This window comes from Brachionichthys hirsutus, chromosome 2 (genome assembly GCF_040956055.1).
Source record: "Brachionichthys hirsutus isolate HB-005 chromosome 2, CSIRO-AGI_Bhir_v1, whole genome shotgun sequence".
In the NCBI taxonomy this organism is placed as follows: domain Eukaryota; kingdom Metazoa; phylum Chordata; class Actinopteri; order Lophiiformes; family Brachionichthyidae; genus Brachionichthys; species Brachionichthys hirsutus.
Genome location: NC_090898.1, coordinates 10,104,277 through 10,124,036, shown reverse-complemented (window position 1 = coordinate 10,124,036; position 19,760 = coordinate 10,104,277). Strand labels below are relative to the sequence as shown.

General features: G+C 42.3%; 2 protein-coding genes across 2 annotated transcripts; both read right to left on the bottom strand.

The window, feature by feature from the left end:
* Positions 1-5,043: 5,043 nt before the first annotated feature.
* b4galt3 (UDP-Gal:betaGlcNAc beta 1,4- galactosyltransferase, polypeptide 3) lies at positions 5,044-8,788 on the bottom strand. The gene is made up of 6 exons (XM_068754132.1): positions 8,506-8,788; positions 8,168-8,403; positions 7,652-7,842; positions 7,019-7,141; positions 6,181-6,285; positions 5,044-5,395 (listed from the first exon to the last, which is right to left on the bottom strand). Exons 1-6 carry the CDS (start codon positions 8,786-8,788, stop codon positions 5,044-5,046), a joined length of 1,290 nt encoding a protein of 429 aa, XP_068610233.1.
* A 3,454-nt stretch (positions 8,789-12,242) lies between these two features.
* On the bottom strand, positions 12,243-18,922 carry bgnb (biglycan b). Its single transcript, XM_068754143.1, has 7 exons — positions 18,676-18,922; positions 16,145-16,257; positions 15,349-15,562; positions 15,132-15,242; positions 14,088-14,181; positions 13,205-13,343; positions 12,243-12,440 (listed from the first exon to the last, which is right to left on the bottom strand). The coding sequence occupies exons 1-7, from the start codon at positions 18,920-18,922 to the stop codon at positions 12,243-12,245; spliced, it is 1,116 nt and encodes a 371-aa protein (XP_068610244.1).
* Positions 18,923-19,760: the final 838 nt, after the last annotated feature.

Sequence of the window (19,760 nt, the reverse complement as noted above, 5' to 3'; positions counted from 1 at the left end):
AGGCTGCACATATGAATGACAGGAGCAGCTGAGCAGTCACGCGACGAGACCCTGACGGACAATCCGCTTTGCTCCTCATTATTTATCTCCCGTGCGCGTGTCGCCTCAGGATCTTGATACATCCTCTAATTTCTTTTAATTCCATTTCCAACGATGTGATCATTTTCAGAGCAGAATACGAGGAGTGTTTATATAACCAAATGTTGTGAACGACTATCATGACACTGATTCAGAATAAAAAGAGGGAAAGCTGGACAAAATCTTAGACGTGTCTCTGTCATAAATCAATTAAATGTATCTTTAAAAACAAACTGAAATATTTTATATTTTATACTATATATATGGAGTATGTGTCATGGTTATGACACACTTGGCAACCAATATAGCATTACCTAATGGTTTCAATGACTATTAGAAGTAATATCATAGCTTCCACTAAGGACCCTGAGCGCCATATGTAGCCGGCTATTATGGAGTTCAGGATCAGCACTGGACATCTACATATATTGATGACTACCTATGGAGCTGTCCAGTGCTGCAGTTCACCCTCAGGTTCAGCACTGGAGAGCCACATATATTGCCAACTACATACTGTCCAGTGCTAATCATGAGCGCTGTATGTAGCTGGCTACATATGGAGCTGTCCAGTGCTGATCCTGAATGCCATATGTAGCCGGGATCAACATTTCAGCACACGCTGAAAAAAACAAAAAAGTTCAAATAACTTTCAATAGTCACCGCCAGCAGATTATTAATTTCCTGACTGCAGCGTGTTGCTATTGTTATTGCCATGTTGCTTAAGTATTGAACTGATCAAACGGAAAAAATAAGTTACAAACATTGCATATTCAATTGTATAGTTGTAAAAATATATGGATAGATTATTGCTGTTATTATAACATAAATCCTTTCAATTGATCAGGTTAAGAAAACCGCACTACTCCATCAATCAATAATCAAACTTATTCAAGTAAATAATATTAAATAATAAATAAAGAAAAATATCATCCAACACAAGTTATGGCATTAAGCTTGTTCAAAACTCTTTTGTCACAGTTGAGAGGGGCAGAACTGGAGTACAACCAACAAATGTGGGCTGTTAAGAACATGTGTGACAAATGCAGCATTTTACAAAAACAAATGTCTGCATACAGCTCTCGCGGGCCACAAAAAATGACTCTGCGGGCCACATTTGACCCCCCGGGCCTTGAGTTTGACACATGTGCTATACAGTAACATGAGGTGACTAAAGGCGGTCTCAGCCCTCCACATATGCCGGCCACGGCCGCTTCAGCAGGCCAGTGTGTCAGTCTACTGGAGGGAACGTGCAAAATGAACTGTCACTGCTGCCATCACCAAGTGGCAGCATCACCTAACACCCCACAGAAAGGCTTCCAGGTGTGACACATTAAACAGAAGACATTAACCGATGAAGCCCTACAGCCTGTGTTCAACATGTTCCAGCAATCATACATACATTAGTATATAAATATATCCTTAATGGGCACACTTTTGCTCATAATCTGTGTTCAAACAGTTGAAGGTGAGTCATCCCTGACCCTAAAGACAAAGGGAATACACAGAATGACAAACCTTAATGAGCATTCACTGATTTTTATTTTGGTTAATCTTAGACAATATTAACAATCTGTGCTATTGTAATGTTGCCTTCTAGTATTTAACGTTACATTCATCATTACTGTTACTTACCGCTACAGTGGTTGTTTTTTAAATGAAGTTGTACAGTCTATGTTTAAGTCATGCTTTTTATGAAGCCATTGCAGGGATGTTCTTTGACAGTCTATTTGTGGTCCTTTTTGAGGCTGCTGCTTAAGTTGGCGTTCCATTGGGGTTGGTTCAAGGTGCTTTTTTCTGTCCACCCTGTTCAGGATTGTGTTTTGCCCGCTTTTGGTGAGTCATGCCGCATTTTAGATTATGAAACAGATCAAAAGTACAGCGCTGCGGGTTACTGTCTATTTATAGGTATGATCTCATAACCAAGTTTTTAATCCTGCTCTTTACGCCCACGTTGATCATTTGACGCTTGCAATATGCATGATAACCTAACAGGTTCTTGGTTAATGGTGATAAGATTGCTGCTAATCTACCAGTTAGCATCTCATCTCTGCAACTTTACCGTTTCAGCATTATCTATGACGCTAAAGCCTGTGTTCATTAAGAGGCCTCAAGTCGTGTGGGGGACTAAAATCATCACTGTAAGTTTTTAATGTATCTATAGTGCAGTGTCTTCTCGGTGAGCATTGCATGAATGTGAATTTTTAGTAGAGAGTTTTGCAAGGACACAGTTTATGATTATGTAATTTTATTGAAATACATATTTGCTTTCTGTCACACCGTCCATCATAATTCACTGCTTGTCTGATTCCTTTTTTACTGATCTTGCTCTTTAAACGCACACACACATACATGCAGTTTTTAATTTTCAAGACAAGTTCAGTAAAAAAGGCAACATGATATGATTACAAATACAGATATCAGATGTCCGTTATTATAAGAGATGTATTTGTTAAGTCTCATTTCAAACGTCTTCATCTTTAAATAAAAATGGCTTACTAAGAAGTTTTAATGTTGTCTAGATAATTTTCATCCAACTAATATATATATATGTATTGTTCCCACATTAATGCAAAAACATTGTTAAAAAAAGCTAACCTGTTTATTAAATATAGAACAATCTTCAGGTAAATACACAGTTATCTGATTAAGCTGCTGAGATTACATAACATCCTTAAAAGCTTTCAGTGTCTCATTACATCCTGTTATTCAATAGTTGTTCCAGGCAATATGATAAATGGAGGATATAATATATATTGATGCAACTAAATTATTATGTAGTGCAACATTGAGAAATGATCCCTTGCTCTGTCTCAGCGTACTTTGTCAAGATCTGATCAGTTTGTTTCTGTGTTTACAGCACTCTGGCTTTGAAAAAGGGGATATTTTATCATAAATAGATATAGATTCTTTCTATAAAACTAAATTCATTCATATAACTTTCGCAACATAGATTTTGGTTATAGTAACCAGTAAAATTCAGACCCATACAACTTTAAAATGGCAGGATCGATCACATGATACTACAAATAGCAAACAAACAAACTCAAAAACTCCACAGAAAACACTGCAAAGATTTGATTGGCTGAAATCTGTGAATGGCCGATATTAATGATTAACATTCATGTCACAACATTGCAGTTTCATTCAGCCTACCGGTACTTTACTTGAATGGAATGTGCCAGACAGTGCCACTAGAGGGCGCGCACATATAACCCACAAGTATGCCTTCAAATCCTTTAGTATGGGCACACAGCATTTCATGAGGCACAATGTCAACATGATAAATGTGGAGATATGGTACAAAAAACTAATAATCTGCTCTACAGTGTAGACAGGCACACGCACACACTCGCGCACACACACACACTGTAGAAGTCACCTGTCTCTATCTGACTCAATAAAATACATTCAAATTAGCATAAGTTATACATTGCCTGAAAGTATGCTCAATCACAATTCAACGCGAGTAAAGTAGTGTTACAGTATATATTTTTTCTATGAGTATACAGTTTACCATTTCCCTAAACAAATAGCAGCAAGAACATTTATACCCCACAAGTGAGCTGATTAAAATCCTTGTTCATCTAATAACCCCCCCCCCCCCCCCCCCAATGAAAGGTGAACTAAGTTGAGAAATAAAAATAAACTTATAAAAGGGCTGATAAAAAAAAAAGGTAAGTATAAGATGATAAATGATACACAATTTACTCACATTCAGGTCTTAATTTGGAATAAAACTATGTAATTTTTGATCTTTCACAGCTAAAAAGCTTCATTCTAGATGAATGAACAAAGCAGAGGCAACACTTTTATACCTTTTAGATGCACTGGGGTGTTTCATAATATACCAAAAACCCCTCTGTGAAGATGTTAAAAGTTTACCTGGATCTATACACAGTCCTTCATCGCAACCTTTCTGAAACTGTCTACAATATTGTCTGCAATATTTGCTTTTTCTTTTCTTTTTTAAATACCTGACTGATTTTAAACCCAAATAAATAAAAAATAAAATCACAGATAATATCAGAAGCACAGGTCTAACTATGTATCAAGAATATAGTCAAACTGGACAACAACAATCATGCCAAGTCTATGTTTATCTGACAAGTGTAGATAAATGATAATACTTCTATACTTTGTAATGTGGTTGAATACAGTTATCTTCCTATATGATTTGATTGTCTATAAATTAAAAGTAAGAGAGAGAGAGGCACCACACTCTAAGAAATGACAAGTAAAACAAACCAGTAAAGAAATAAAGAAGTCTCTCTATAGAAATATAAACTCTAGAATTGTCTGAGAATGAAGTTGGTCAGCGCTTCATCGTTGCACACGGATTTAAAAAATGGCCGCCCTGGAACAAAACACTTGTTCTGCTCTCGGATCAGCTTATAAACTTCCCTGCTTTCTAACATTTTCCGGGACACAGGAGAGGGAAAACTGTCCCCAGGTCAACGTCCAATTGCAACTACACCAGTCTATAAAATCAGCATAAAAGAGAGAAGGCACAGAAAACAAACCCACTGCGGAGTCGGGTGAACTGGCAGCAGCAATTTCTTTTTTTTTTTTGGAGGAGCAAACTAGATGAAGCTGCGAGGTCTGCTGGCAGCAGGCGGGTTGCGATTTTGGAGAAGGGTGAAGATTTCCACATTTGCTGTCGCATTCATTTAGCTTTACCTTTACGTACCTCGCCATTCCTCTGCTGGCTCCAAACCGGTCGTGAGCCGCGCCGCAGGCATGTGTCAGTCGCATTGCACAGTCGATAAACCAAGAGGGGACCCAGATAAAGGCGTGTCTTCACCGGATCCATAACATCATTTATCCTAACTCACACTGAGCATAATAACTTGGCCTACTTTTTGTCCCACAACAGAACAGATTCGTCTTGTCGGTCTGATCAAAATGAAGAGGGGAAGCCACTTTATGCTACAAATTAGACGCAGGCCTTTCATTACATCCTTCAGCCTATTTCATCACACCTGTTTTGTCCTGCGTGGTTCGATTCCCTGCATTCGCCTGGGCAGGTGTCCTCTTTTCACCGGCCGGCTTGGCCACAGTCAAATTTGCCGCCACAGACACTTTGTTCTCTTGCCGGGCCTCCCGTTTGGCTTCAGAATTGCTGGCGTTGCGCTGATGGACAGCGGTTGTTATCTTCATCCAGATGGGCGTTTTCCCCGGGGACAGACGAGGGTCTTCTCCGATGTTGACAGTGAGGTTGGTGTAAAGAGGTTCCAACTCTTTGGAGAGGAGCTCATAGGTCAGCGAGTTGAGGCCGTCGGAACGCCAGTAGTGTCTGGTCCTCTTCAGCAGGTCAAATCTAGAAAGGTAGAGATAATAATCACAGGTTTGTGGGCAGATTTACATTTAGGGAACAGTTAGCTGAGCAAAAAAAGTGAGATCTGAAGTATTTCTGATCTGTGGGAAATAGTTCCAGGAAATAATCTCTGGGTAACCTTTTTTCATTTTTTTGACTATTGCTCAGATTTAATCAATAAAAAAGGGTATGAATCTATAGGTGAACTCAGATGGATGTTTTTTTTGTGTGTGTGTGTGACAACGCAAAGCTATAGCTGTTCCCAGTCTTTATACAAAGCTGACAGACGTGAGGATGGTATTGATCAACTCATCTGAGTCTCTCTGCAGGACACGATGACTACGGCTCTCCTCAGAAGTTCCTGCTGGTATTTCTTAGAAGAGAATGTTTGTAAAAACCAACCAAATCTTTGAGAAGCTTTACGGAAAAGAACATTTTATACCTTTTTGAACAAGTGAGCGCGCCGCCCGCAGCGGTAGGAAATGTCAGCTTGGCAGAGTGAATAGTGAAAAGATGCCAGCCCACGCAAAACATTATGCAAACAAAAAAACGAAAAAAATAAACAACAGCTAATTATTTTAATACCTGATGCGAAGGGTTGGCGATAGAAAAGTACTGGATGAATGGGAAAAGACAACATTATTCTGATGCCTGGTCAGCAAGTGGAATGAACTTATTCACAATAAATAATAATCGATTGCCCAACTGATCCGAAACATTCATGCAAAATTACATCAGAGAGAATCTATTTCAGCGTGAGGCTTGTGTGCTTTGCGTTTCCTCTGTACCTGCGTGGGTTTTGCTCATTGCCTCTGTCGCCTTTATGTTTGATCATCTTGTAATGACCGATGGCCACCGGGGGGCGCACGATCTTCATGCCAGACAGGCGAACCCTGGATGGGCAGCACACAACAGGATTCAGCACGCACAGCAGGTCTTCCTTCACAGGCATTAAACTGGACGACTGGATCTCAGGGAGGTTAATATTAAGATCAACAAAGCCCAACGCCCTCGGTGCTATTTCTATATCTCAAAGTGACAGCAGGGCTCAATCCGATGACACACAACATCTAAGGGATTCACATAAAAGAAAGAAAGAAAGCAAACAGAATTTTGGATGAGATATGAGGCAAACGTACTATCGAGGACTACAAGTGGTGAAAACCACTGCGGTTCCATTCTTCCATCTCTTGTTTCTTCTGCATCACCCTGGTAATCTATCAGCGAGTTGCAAATCTCAGAAGATCAAGAGAGTGAAGAGCCGTGATCGCGAGCACAGACACGAACCGAGCCCAAAAAGCTGCCTGAAAGCTCCGACACGCACAGCCCAGCCCAGATTTACGAGCTGGTCCATGCGAACATACTCACTGAGCCCACTTCAAGGGGCAAACAGCAGAGCCACAGCCGTGGGAGGGGAGGCGAAAAGAAGACGAGAGAGGGCGTGAGGCCATATAAAATGGAAAAAAAGGACAGAAAAGCAAAATGTGGTAATGAAACTGTAAACATGAAAAGAAGAAGAAGTAGTAGTAGAAGAAGAAGAGGAGGAGGAATAATAAGCAGAGAGGCTGAATTCCACGCCTGGAGTTCAGACGGTGAAGCATCTCCGTTCACATTGACCCTCCTCACCTGGCAGCTATGTCATCATCCTCCCCGCCCCAGCCCCAGTACTGGTTAGGGAAGCCGTTCATCTTCATATACTGGTCTGGGGTCACCGCAGACACCCCTCCAAAATACTGGGAGTATGGAAGCCTGGGAGGGACACAGCACCAAAGTTCAATCTTGAAAAATAATATCTCAGCACGAATTATTGTTACAAAAGTCAGACGTGAACAGCAAGCATAGATTGTTTGTTTTTTTATTCACGTAGTTCTTGACATTCCCCACTACGTACAACGACGTGTGTCTAATATAGAATCAGCCCCAGCAAAAAAATTCTTATTGCCCAACAAAACCTTTTTAAATCGATAAACTGCATTTTTTTTCACTTTATTATTCATCTAGCCGACAATTTTATAATGAATCAGATGTCACATCCTCTGGTGATCTATAATGATGAATAATGAATATCAACAACTTCTGATCAAGCCAAAGTCAAGGACGTCCCAGTCAGTCCAGCCCGGTTCGGATTCAACCTCACACCATTTGCGGTTTTGAAGCTAATGGAGCACTCAGTCATCCTGAGTAAAAGAGCCAGCAACGCCTCAACGTTCAATAATGCGCATACACACACACACACACACACACACACCGCGCGTCTACCTGTATCTAAACTTGTCCATGGCCACTGACAGGTGTGTGGGGAACTGCTTATGGCAGGTGTAAGTGTTGTGGTCGTTCTCAGGCAGCAGGTCCACGTCATGCAGGAAGATGCAGCTCCAATCTTCATCTCTGAGGGCCTCCCGTACCCCGACGTTCAGCAACTTGGCTCGATTGAAGGTTCCATTCCCCCACTGAAAATAAAAGCAGCGACGTTTAACACACAGCTCACATGAATGCATCCATTTAAAAATCATATAAACATTTGGTAACAACTTTCTGACTGGCAAAAGGGCACCAGACGACGGAACAACGGATGATTCTCCTCAAAGCAAACGACGGATATTTACTTGTTTACATGTCCTTAGTTTGTGATAATATTGAGTCACATTGTATCCAGTAACATCGACTGAAGCCATGCAGATTGTGCTTCATTTACCCCAGATTGTAATCTGGGGTCACCCCCCCCCCCCCCCCTGCTGTGGCTTCACCAGCAAAACGCTCAGAACACAGCCTGACCTGCTGCACTATATAGATGCTGTAGTGGATCTGCTGTCTTTGAAGGAAGGGGTGGAGGTGATAGAGCAGCGCGCGGAGGTGGGTCTGCCGGTTTCGGTATGGCACCACTATGGCAGTGTGGTGGCGGGGGTCACAGTCCGGAGGCCTGTAGCGTCCGCCTGGCGACACCAGGGGGTTCCTTTTTCTGATCTCCTCCATAGACAGCGGCGAGGAGAGATGGACGGAGACGGGCCCAACTGGAAACAAGCGGAGGAGTGAAAGTGCTACGGTGACGACGGCTGTATCGCTTTTCATCTGGACTGCTTTGAATGTAAAGATGATCCTATCCGATGACTCACCCAGCAGCGGGGAGGGGATCTGGCAGTCTCTCAGCGGCGGTCCTGTGGCAGGGGGTCCAGTGCCAGAGTTGCGAGGCTGTGGAGGCGGCACTCCCAGATGGCTGAGGTTGGTGTAGACGTCATGGGGTCGAGAGTAATCGATCTCCGGCTCTGTGGTGTGCACCAGGACAGATACCAGGCCTCTGAAGCCCCCAAGGGAAAAATAGAGAACAAATGCGAACTGGAAGCCCACCAGCAAGATGAGCGTGCACGGGGAGTCCAGAGAGCGTCCGCAGCACGCCATAATAAAGAAAGGATTGTAGAGGTTCGGTAAAATTATGGGGGGGGGGGGTTTGAGCTGGAGATGGAGAATGTGGGGAGGGAAGGGAAATGAGAAAGGAGAGGCAGAAGGAGCGGAGTGGGAGGAGCCAGCACTGAGGGCCGGTTCAGGTGTGCAGGAGGGGGGTGGGGGGCGGAGGTTTGAAGGGATGGCTAGAAACGGTGGTGAAGCTCAGTTAGCACTGCCATCACCTCCTGACCACAGATGCCACTGAGGAAGGAAGCACAACGCACATCATTAAGCTACTCTATTTGTTGTTGTTGTTGTTGTTGTTGTTGTTGTTGTGTTGCTATTGCACTAAATCCATCTAGATGTTGGGTACCTGAATTTGCAAGGGTCTAACTAACAAGGGCCCGGTCCTGGGCCAGAAAGGGTTCACTCATCACACCTCCTCCTCTTCCTCCTTTCATCGTTAAACTTTCTGGAATTGGAAAAGTCACAGCTGATTCACTAAAGAGCAAAGCAGCAGGTTTACCATCGTGTGTTCTGCTGCAAGCGTCACTCAACTGGGGGGAAGATGCCATGCTTGTTTCTTCATTTAGAATGACCTCACTCTCAGCAGTCGTAGATGCAGCTCCATGAATCCAATCCAACATTACAGTTTCCTCTTAGAATAAATCATCCATGGCTGACCGACGACCACAGAGATGAAATCACAATTCATAGGCGGTAAGTAGATCAGCGCGGAGCAGAACGCGCCATGGTTCTTGTTAGGGATTGCCTTCAGTCGAGGTGATGGAGCCGATCCTCTCAATCACGGCGCCGGCGTCATTCCGACGGGATCACGGCCACAAAATCATCTGCAATCCCAAATAATCTGTCTAAATAATCTGATTTGTATGCAGCACCTGCTCCACATGAGCTCTCCGGCACCTGCCGACTCACCAGCGCATCCCCCTGCCGACGTTTCAAATCCAGCCCCCGGCTTCCTCGGAGATCCGGTGGGCCGCCGCCACCACCGAGCAGAAGAAGCGATGGACCGAGAGACGCGCAACCGGATTCGTCTGGTTCCGGTCGCTCTTCTAGCGAGGGATGGGACGAACAACACCGGCGCGTCAGCACTGTGTCGAGTGCGCATGCGTGAAGCCCCGGATCGGTGCGCGTATCGCTTTAACAGAAACCCACGTGACCGGATGCAGGAGTTGTGTCGTCCGGATGTTCCGCGCCAAATAAAAGGAAACAAAATGTATCGACTTGTTGCGGGTTCGTTGATGGAGATTACATTGTTTGCTGTTGCCCTTTGGATTTCCGCTTTGCTCCCATTCATGGATCGTTCTCGGAAATGTGTGAATGAATCTTTTTTAGTGTTATTTCATATGGTTGAACACTTTGGTTAACAAAATCCCACATAAACATTTTAACTCTGAATTTAATTACACAAATTTGCTATATTTTACATTGAGAATTTACACAAACAAGCAGAATTTGAACTCTTCACATGAAGAACTTCACTCAGCAAACAAGTGGAGAAAATGATATTATACAAAGATGATCATAGTTTAAGTGAGAGACTAGCAATAAAGATTAAATATTATTTCACAGGCTGATGTTGGGTTTACAGCGTGCAAGTTTTTCCATCTTTTTTCCATTTTGATTACCTGAAATGATTTTAGATCTACAGCAGAGGTCACTGTTGAGTGACCAACACAGTGTCGACACAGTTTGTGTAATGTGTCAATACGCTCCTTGAGGGATCATTCACCCATCACTACTTCTTACTCCTCATAATCGCTGCCTTAAAAAGGGGCCGCTGTGAACGCTTTAACACGCAACATGACAGCCGCACCGCCCAATGAGAGGGGGTCTACGCGCCGAGCAACCAAAAGGTTTATTGAGAAAATATGATAAATAAATGACGGAATTATTTTTACTAGTTCAGCACACCGGATATTACTTACATTTAACGACATAACAAAAATAAATGCTACTTTTATTGATTATGACAGTTTTAAAATGATTCATATATATTGTAAGGATACAACGACATCCTGTCCACAGCATCAAAATCAAATGAATAAATCTTTCCCATTCAGGCATTGAAAGGATCCAACAAGATCCCACATTGTTCAAAGGATCGGTTTTTGTCAAAGAGTGAATGTTGCGTGAAATTATCGTATGTGTTTGAACTACAAAAAAATTAAATGATAAAGTGTGGACTCGGAATTTCTCTACACAAAATTGTATTTTGTCTTTATTTCTCACACAGCATCCAAACACAGGCGCTTCAGTTGATTTCTGGCAATATGTAGGATTTAAAAAAAAGTATTTATTCACATGCAGCAGTAAATTTTCAGATTACAGATAAGAGATGGGACAGAATAATCATGGCTAGAGAAGTTCCACATCAGTCTACACAAGTAAAGAGACTGACCGTCCAATAATCGTTAAGTGGATGAAGCAAAACAGGAAAAAAATGTGCAAAACAATGCATTAACACTACTGTTTGTTTTGGTAGCACTACATAAACACACTGCCTTCATTGTTTCAAAGGAAAGGGGATGTGTGTTTAATTACTTGGGCAAGCCCCGACTACCTCAGTGTCCCCCTCGAGGTGTACTGTAGTAAAGTATCATACAGAGAGCATAGTATTAGTAAAGGTATAGAAAAGATCCCTTACACAGGCAGAATGGTAACTCAGTTACCTAAAAAAAAATCAAGCATTAATAATGTTTTTTTATGTACCCTTTTCCCTGTAAATCAGTCAACTGCCATAAAGAAATATTTTTGAACTTAATAATTAATAACCTTTCTACTTTTTGTGCAATTGCGTCAGGGGTCGCCACAGCAAATCAACCTTAAAAACAAATTCAGGGACTATTAATATTAATATTCTTAGAATTATAATGTTGTATTACAGTATATATGATGCAATCAAAGACTTAACAATCAAATGGCTTCAGACCTGGACAATGTGATGTATAAACCAAATACACCCTCTTATGTACTGGTATATATATATAAAAGAAATTCCCTCCTAATCTTGAACATGTAAATGAAACTAAAATAAATTCTATGAAAATTATTACTATTGCATTAATAATATGGAATGAAATGCTTCATGAGATTTCAGTAATCATTGATCTGGGTGGGGGGGGGTATTCTTCTCTGTTTGATCCACTTCAAATAAGTGACCACTTCAAAAAAGTGACAAACACAAGTAAAGTACTCCAAGTGTTTTGCTTTCTTCTCCCTTCAAGCTTTGTGACTGGATTATTTCCAATACTCAACCTGTTTCATCCTGTTTTTATCTGTATTTTATATCATTCATCTTCTTTCAAAAACAACAGCAATAATAGTGTCAAATATGAACCCCTTCGCTTCATTTATATGCTTTTAAATTCTTTAAATTATCTGCTCCTCCTCTCTTTCTCCCCTTCCTCTCTCCTCACTCTTTCCTCCTCTCAGTATCGTCTTGTCTTTACTTTTTGTAGTTGCCAAACTGAATGGACAGTCGGTTGCTGACACAGCGGAATGCGGCAGGCTGTACCTCCCAGTATTTGACAGGGTTAGCAAAAAGGCTGATGCCGTTGTAAAATGCTCTCTTCATCCCAAATCCACGAGGGCAGAAGTCATCCACACCCACCTGGTTGATGTTGTTGGAATGGAGGTACACCACCTAGAAAGCAGAGTCAGTAAAATCAAGGTTGAGTGGAGCATCCTTTGGAATAATCAACCTTTGTGATTTCACACCTGATGGGTGCGTTTGGTCCAGATGAAGGGAGCAAGCTGTTGCCCTGCTTTATTACCTACCTACCTGTCTGTCTGTATGTCTGTCCTTTTTGTTTTTTTAGCAGGAGTACAGAAAAACTGCTGGATGGATCTTGATGGAAAAAAATCTAAAGACGGGTCTTGGTCTAACTTAGATCCCATTACATTTTTGACAGCTGTTTGGATTAAAACAATCTGGGCATTCTTGGGGCTCGCCAGCCTACATCATCAGAAGTCACATAAGGGAAATAGATTTTGAGTGACTGACAAACATTAACGTGCCATTTTAATTCTGACATATTTTTGTGTGGAGACTGAATCCACTGACTATAAATGGTATTAGTATAATTTGAGGGAAAACCAGCATTTTATGAATTTTATGAACAGTCCAGGGAAACAGACTTGAGATGGTTTCAACCAAAATATACAAGTTTATATAAACCTGTTTAAACTGGTTAGAACAAATTGAGAGCTATTTAACAATTCAAATCCTGGATTATGTTTTTTTACATTTGATCCACTTTTTATTTTGCTTTCATTACAAAAAATAATTAATAAATAAAATATTTCATTTTTCTTGGTTCTGCTTTTAGATCCAAACCTGCTATTTAGGTTTGGCTCAAACTGTCTAAAAGTTTGAATCAAACATATCAAAAACACCCTTCAACACACCTGCAGGTATTTCATATCTGGGAGGCCTTTGGGGACACGAGTGAGACGGTTGTTGTCCAGATGCAGCTCTCGCAGTCTGGGGAGGAAGGACATGCTGCCGTTCTCTATGTGACGAATGTGGTTGTAGCCAAGTCCCAACCTGGAAAAACACCACACAATTCAAGAAAGCAGAAATAGGCTGACGTTAGGCCACTTCATGGTACATTTAGCATCCATGTGTTACCAGTGTGATCTGGGGCAGCTGCAAATTCCCTGATGCATATCATTGCAAGAGCAGGAGAATAAACCAGGTGAGAGGGATGTGATAGTGGAAATAATACTATGAAAAAAACGTTGAGATGAGAAGCGTGTAAAAAGGACATAATAGAGTAAACCTGTGTTTTTCCTTCAGAAATTAAAAGTTCTGTCCAAAATTCATGGAAAATGAAAATTTTCACTGAAAGCCTGGCAGCTAACCGGGAATTTGTCCAGCAGTCCAGCGTTTATTAGATAGAATGTTAGAGCAAGTACAGTCAAACATCCTGTCTCAGAGGAGCATTTCAAAAAAGCCCTTGCAGTCTTGTTTACGTTGAACGTCCCTTGTACATTGTTCATTGACATGTAACAATACCAATAAAAATAAAAATAAATTACTCCATTGATGTAAAATAACAACAATAAATGAAAAAGACACATAATATGTACAACGTATTGGAGGTGAACAAAAAAATTGATCTGGAGAGAGTCATGATGATTATTTCCATTTCTGGCTGTTTTGAATGAGGCCAAAGAGGTGCATGTTTTGAGGGCAGGAGTCAAGCAGTTTCACCCTTTGGTGGCAGTATTGTAAAATTGTGGTGATGAAGACTAAACTTAAAATACGTAGGTGCAAGAGATAATGTACCTGTACAGGTTTTTGTAGCGGCTCAGGTCCTCCAGTTCTACGGCCTGGATCTCGTTGTGGTCCAGATGAAGCTCATGGAGACTGTCTGGGAGATCTGGGAGACAGAGACTCCACGTTAGGGAATGATTCCATCTTTTTATGCCACTTACCCCTTTTCTTTCCGTAGTGACTAATTAAAGTAAGCAAGAGGAATTTTATTACATAATTAACGTTAGATTAGACAATCAGCCTAGTGTAGCATAAATATTGGAAAAGTAACAGCTCCCCTGGTAAAGTCCAGAGATCGGAAAATAATTAAGAAAATTAATTTTATGTATACAAAACTCAAATGCAAAAATGATAATATACAGTTTCACAGGGAATCGACAGCTACGTCTCAATTCAGAGGCCGCATCCATGAAGTGGGCCTTGTTGATGGAAAAAGGCTAATTCACTGATAATTTCTTGTCCCTGCCCCTGCCTTCATAAAACACCACACCTGTCGCCTTCCATCACTGATAGCTGGAGTTGATCACTGGATGCTGAGTTGTAGTTTCAGTAACCGTAGCAAAACGTGTGCAATAGTAGTACTAATAGGGATGAAATAGCCTGTATTAAAAAATGTTGCATTAGAGATAACTGTGGTACTAACAGAATAGAAACAGAATGGTGCCAGATTGTATTTTTATTTGTGCCAAGTCTAATATTACACTAGTGCATGTAACTTCTCAGCTGCTGAGTAATGTGATTACTCTGCTGGTGCACTCAGTTGTAAGAAAAAATTCCAAGTATCAATCTTGAGTTCGGGCGGGATGTAACCAACAAGATATCGCATGTTAAATAGCTTAACTTTGGAGGTTCTGGTGGGTGTTGTTTCTTTTCCCTTGGCACAGAACCAGCTGCTTCACTGCGTCTGAGACAGTCGGCTGCTGGCTTCATATTTAGCATACATAAATAAATGCGGGATCAATCTTTGCAACAAGTGGAAAAACTCCATTCCCTAAAACAGCATCAAATTGCATGGTGCATCCATTGTAGCTACAGCCGCAGAGAATAGTTAGTTACCTTTTGGCACTCCAGTCAGTTTGGCCTCTGAAATACGCAGGTAATTGAGTTTCAGTCCCTTGAAGGCTCCAGGCTCAAACCCACTGTTATGGATGGGGTTTGCTCCCATTTCTACCACATGAAGAGAATATTTGGGAGCATGAAATAAAAATACAGTTTAATCTCCTCAAGCCAATGCCAAAATGTGCACAACCAAATATAGCCTAAACCTTCTGACCTATGCAGTTCATGCTGCCCAGTCCTGCAAACGCTCCAGCTGCCACCTTCTTGATGCGGTTCTCGTGGATCCTCAACTCAATCAGAGAGGCGGGCAAGTTCTTTGGGATAGTGGTCAGAAGATTCTTGGAGAAGTACAACTTCTGCATGTGCTTCAAGGGCACAAATGTTCTTGAATGGACTTTAGAAATAAGGTTATTCCTCAGAGACAGACCCTGGGGGGGGGGGGGGGGGAATAAAGTTAATTCAACACCCATTGTATTGGTGTGAAAATACTGATAGCAGCGAGAATGAACAGGGGGGGGGGGACAGAATGCATAGTAGCTTGTAAAAGCATGCCTCTAATAATGAATGTGTTAAATAGACAGATGCAGCAGCAGCTCATGGGAGTCCATCATCCAGCAGGCCATCTCTCCACCTGTGCTTGCTGGCAGATGACTGTACCGGTGTAAGGTTAGGTAAACACAACCTAATAAAGATGCTATTGTATAATATAATGTGGGGAGTTTTCTGTGCTGCCAGCTGTAATATTGCTCTTGGTCAGAGCTCTTAAATGTGGGTCGGGCGTGAGTGCAACGCTGTTAAACTGCCATTTGGCTTTCTGGGCTAAAGTTTAATACAATTAGAGCTCTCAAAGCAGAAAGCGGGGGAGGACTAAAAAAAGAAAGGAAAGGAACCGCTAAATCCCCGAGGAACATAATGACATTTCACACTATACCGAAGCCAACACAAGCCGGGCTGGGTCGGTTCCTCATCCTTTTGGAGCATTATGAATGTGACTAGACTCTGTCTCTTACGTATAAATGAGTAAGGCCCTTGAAGTCATCCTCTTTCAGCTCCATTATGTGGTTGTTCTGCAGGTCCAGGAATTTGGTGTCCTGAGGAATATTCTTTGGCACCTCGGTCAGACCTGAGGACAAGACCAATAAAAATACAGAAGGGAATCACACTTCATTAAGTTTCTTTAACAGACGCCTGTAAAACAACACCCTGAAAAGCAGTTTGTTTTGATTGAGCACAGCCTTAGTATTCCGCAGGCATAGACAGACTTTGGAAAATGTCTGGTGAGTTTTAAGACCTCCATTAGGCCCACGAATCCACCCAATCACACTCCCACGTGAATTCAAATGAGCACTTTGGACCTCCTGGTCTATTATTTTTGATGCGAGGTGGACATAGACATAACCAGAGAGGTCACTCGGAGTCATTAAAGAAGCACATAGCTAACATTACTGGTTTCTCATTGACTGGCAAGCAAACGCACACAGAGATTCTCGCACCAAATTGGTCTTAATGTACTTGGGGGGGGGGAGTTATCCTCCCACTGAGGAAAATACACGTCCTTAGTTTGGCTTCTTTGCTAAGTAGTTGGCAAAGAGTGCAAATCTGCAGCAAACACCATAAATAACAAGCACGACCACCAGATTCTGCTGTGGTCGGGGTTTCTTCCAGGTGGACATCACTAAACACCTGACGCATTCATTCACGGATCTCTCAGCGCACGTACAAACACAACGTCCACCGATCATTAAAGAGACCACATCAAAGAGCCACGTGGGGAAGTGTCATCTGATGTGGTGATTCGCTGTGGCACAGACAGGCCATGGTAAGATGGGCTGACCTCATCGGTACCACCACCATGATGCAACCGGACTCCTGGAGCGGAGCGCCAGCTGTCCCACTGGGATTCAGTTTGCCACCAACCACATCTGACCCACAGGACTCTACCCGGAGCTGTCCATCTTGAGTTAAGTTTAGATATATGGCTTTGGCTGCACCGCGCCACACCCTCCATGTCTCCACACAAGGTCAGCTCCCTCTGACATCCAGCTTAAAACGTGTCCTCACAATGCTGATAGACCCGGGGCAGCGTCGGCGCCGCTGAACTTTAAAGCTTAGATTTCCTAGTGTGGGATTTGGAGCAAAGTGAATAAAAGTAGTGAATAAAAAAAAAAAAATCGAGCAAATATTTCAGAACAAACATGATATACAGTATACTTTTCTCAAATGTGATAAAGTTGTTACAACTGACAGGAATATGTAACAGAAAAGTAAAAAACAAATAAACACATTAAAGTGTATTATTGCCATGCTGTTTCAAGTTGACAGGAAATATTTGCCCTCACCTTTCACTGTGCGCCGTGGCAGCTGGAAGAAAACCTCCCAAATTATAATGTCTACTTTAAAAACCAACAGACATAATAAACAGACACAAAAAATAACTTCCCCTGACACCTTGATTAAGTGAATCTCTTGACCCTCGAAACCCCCAAACCGCAGCACCGCGCCGCGATCTGTCACAAATCTCGGGGGCCTCCACCACCAACTGACAAAACTAGCACCCTCTCCAACCCCAGCGCCCCTCAACACAAACACGCAACAACCAGATGGGACGCATACTGAGAGGAGACAGACGCCACTGGCCAAAATACATCTGCTTCAAATAAGCACTTTGACATCCCAAAAATTATATGCTTCCACATTTACCCTCTGCAGAAAGAACAGGGACAGTAAATATACAGAGCTTTTGTAATGACGACTAAAGATACGCGGCTTATTAGACTTTGGGTTTTCTCTAGGTAGTAAAGAGTTTTTTTAATGCACAAATATGACTAAACGCAGTTTCCTTAGGCCTATAAATATACTCGAAGGAAGGCAAGCAAAGTCTCAGCTAATGATATTATGGGCTTATATGAAATATGGACATCCTGCTTTGAGGTAGGGGATGTATGAAAGAAATATAAAGAAACAAATGAACATATTATTGATCATCATTATGTAGTTAATTTTCATTAATGGTGAATGTTCACCATCCTCACACCCTTATTTTCATTCATTATTGTGCTGAACACCTCTCCTGAATCACTGGCTTTCCGTGTGTCTCAAAAACAACATGAAACAGATTCTAAAAGACAGTGTCCTCCCATCAAAGTGTCTTTTTCTCTGCCTCCCCTTCTCTTCTTACTTTTTCCTTTTTTTTCAGCTCAGTCTTTTATCTTTTTTCTGCACTGAACACATCCGTCTTCTTTTCTCTACCTAGAATCTACACGCGATGACTCGAGGACACAAAGTCCCTTGAAGATAAGTTATTTTCCTTTTCAAAATACGCCAACATTATCCCAGAGGAAGCGAATCCCCTCTTGGATCATGCACCAAAGGGAGGCAGTGTTGTCTGGAGCGCTGAGAGTCACGAAAGGCTCAGACGGGTCAAACTCACCCACTTATTTGTTTCCTTTCTGAGCCTCTTGAAACACACAAAGACAGAAATGAAGACAAAGCCACACATCTCTCTCTCTCTCTCTCTCGTTTCACTCTCACTCTCACTGACCAAGGTCGGAACACTGGACGACCCTGAGCTGGCATTGGCAACCAAAGGGACATATGACCATATCAGGGGGTTGGAACTCCTCCACGCCAGAGCCTTCCTCGTCTCTCATCATCATCATCATCCCGCCGCTGTCCATACTGTCCATGGCGAAATCCCAGAAGCCTCTCTGTTCAAAGGGCAGGGCCGAGGAGGGGGAGTGCATCCGGACGACGCATAGCAACAGGAGCAGGGAGTAGTGTGGCAGCATCTTCTCACACACCTTTAGACACACAAGAAAGAGAAACATCAGCATCGATTTTAATGCATCACCCCACAATAAATTCCATACTGTGATGGGTAATGTGATTATCCTTATCCTGCTTATCCTTTATTATAGAGCACCAGTCTTTATGCCACACCTCACAAGTGAGCCAGGAGGCTGGTACGGAGAAATTCCCCCTGAGGTTCAACATGAATGAATGGATGTTACTTGAAGCACACTGGCAAAATATCCCTGCCTGCTTCCTGCAGTCCATTCCCATCAGAGCCAGTTTCTTCTCACTGGCCGCTGAGACAGTCTCGAGAACATCGGCTCAGCGATGGAAAAGCTTACGTCAACAGTGACACTGCGGCGTTTTCAGTCCAAACAAAGACTCCATTCATTTTGAGGAGAAACTGGGTGTACATATTCATGTGTGACTGTGTACGCGTGTCATGAAACATAAACTCCATGATGTCATAGCATGCACACACAGACACACACACACTGCTAATTGAGGTCACCAAACACTTGAGCATATGTGTGTCTGTTTGTTTCCTTCATTTATCCAGTCTGCACTGATGTAACTAGCACTTCAGCCTAGACACACCCTACATTCACCCTCAAATCTGTTCCCCAGGAAAAACAAATTGCTACCGGGCCAATTGATCCTTACAGCTGGAAACCGTGGCCCTTGAAGCTAATCCTATGAAGTAAAGCCCAGTCCAACAAAGGGCCCGACCTAAAACCCTAGCATCTCTAAACGTGTCATGTGCAAGTCCTTCTCTGATCCCCAGCTTCATAATCCTCCAGCTGCACGTCTGGACATCAATGGCTAGCATGCAAT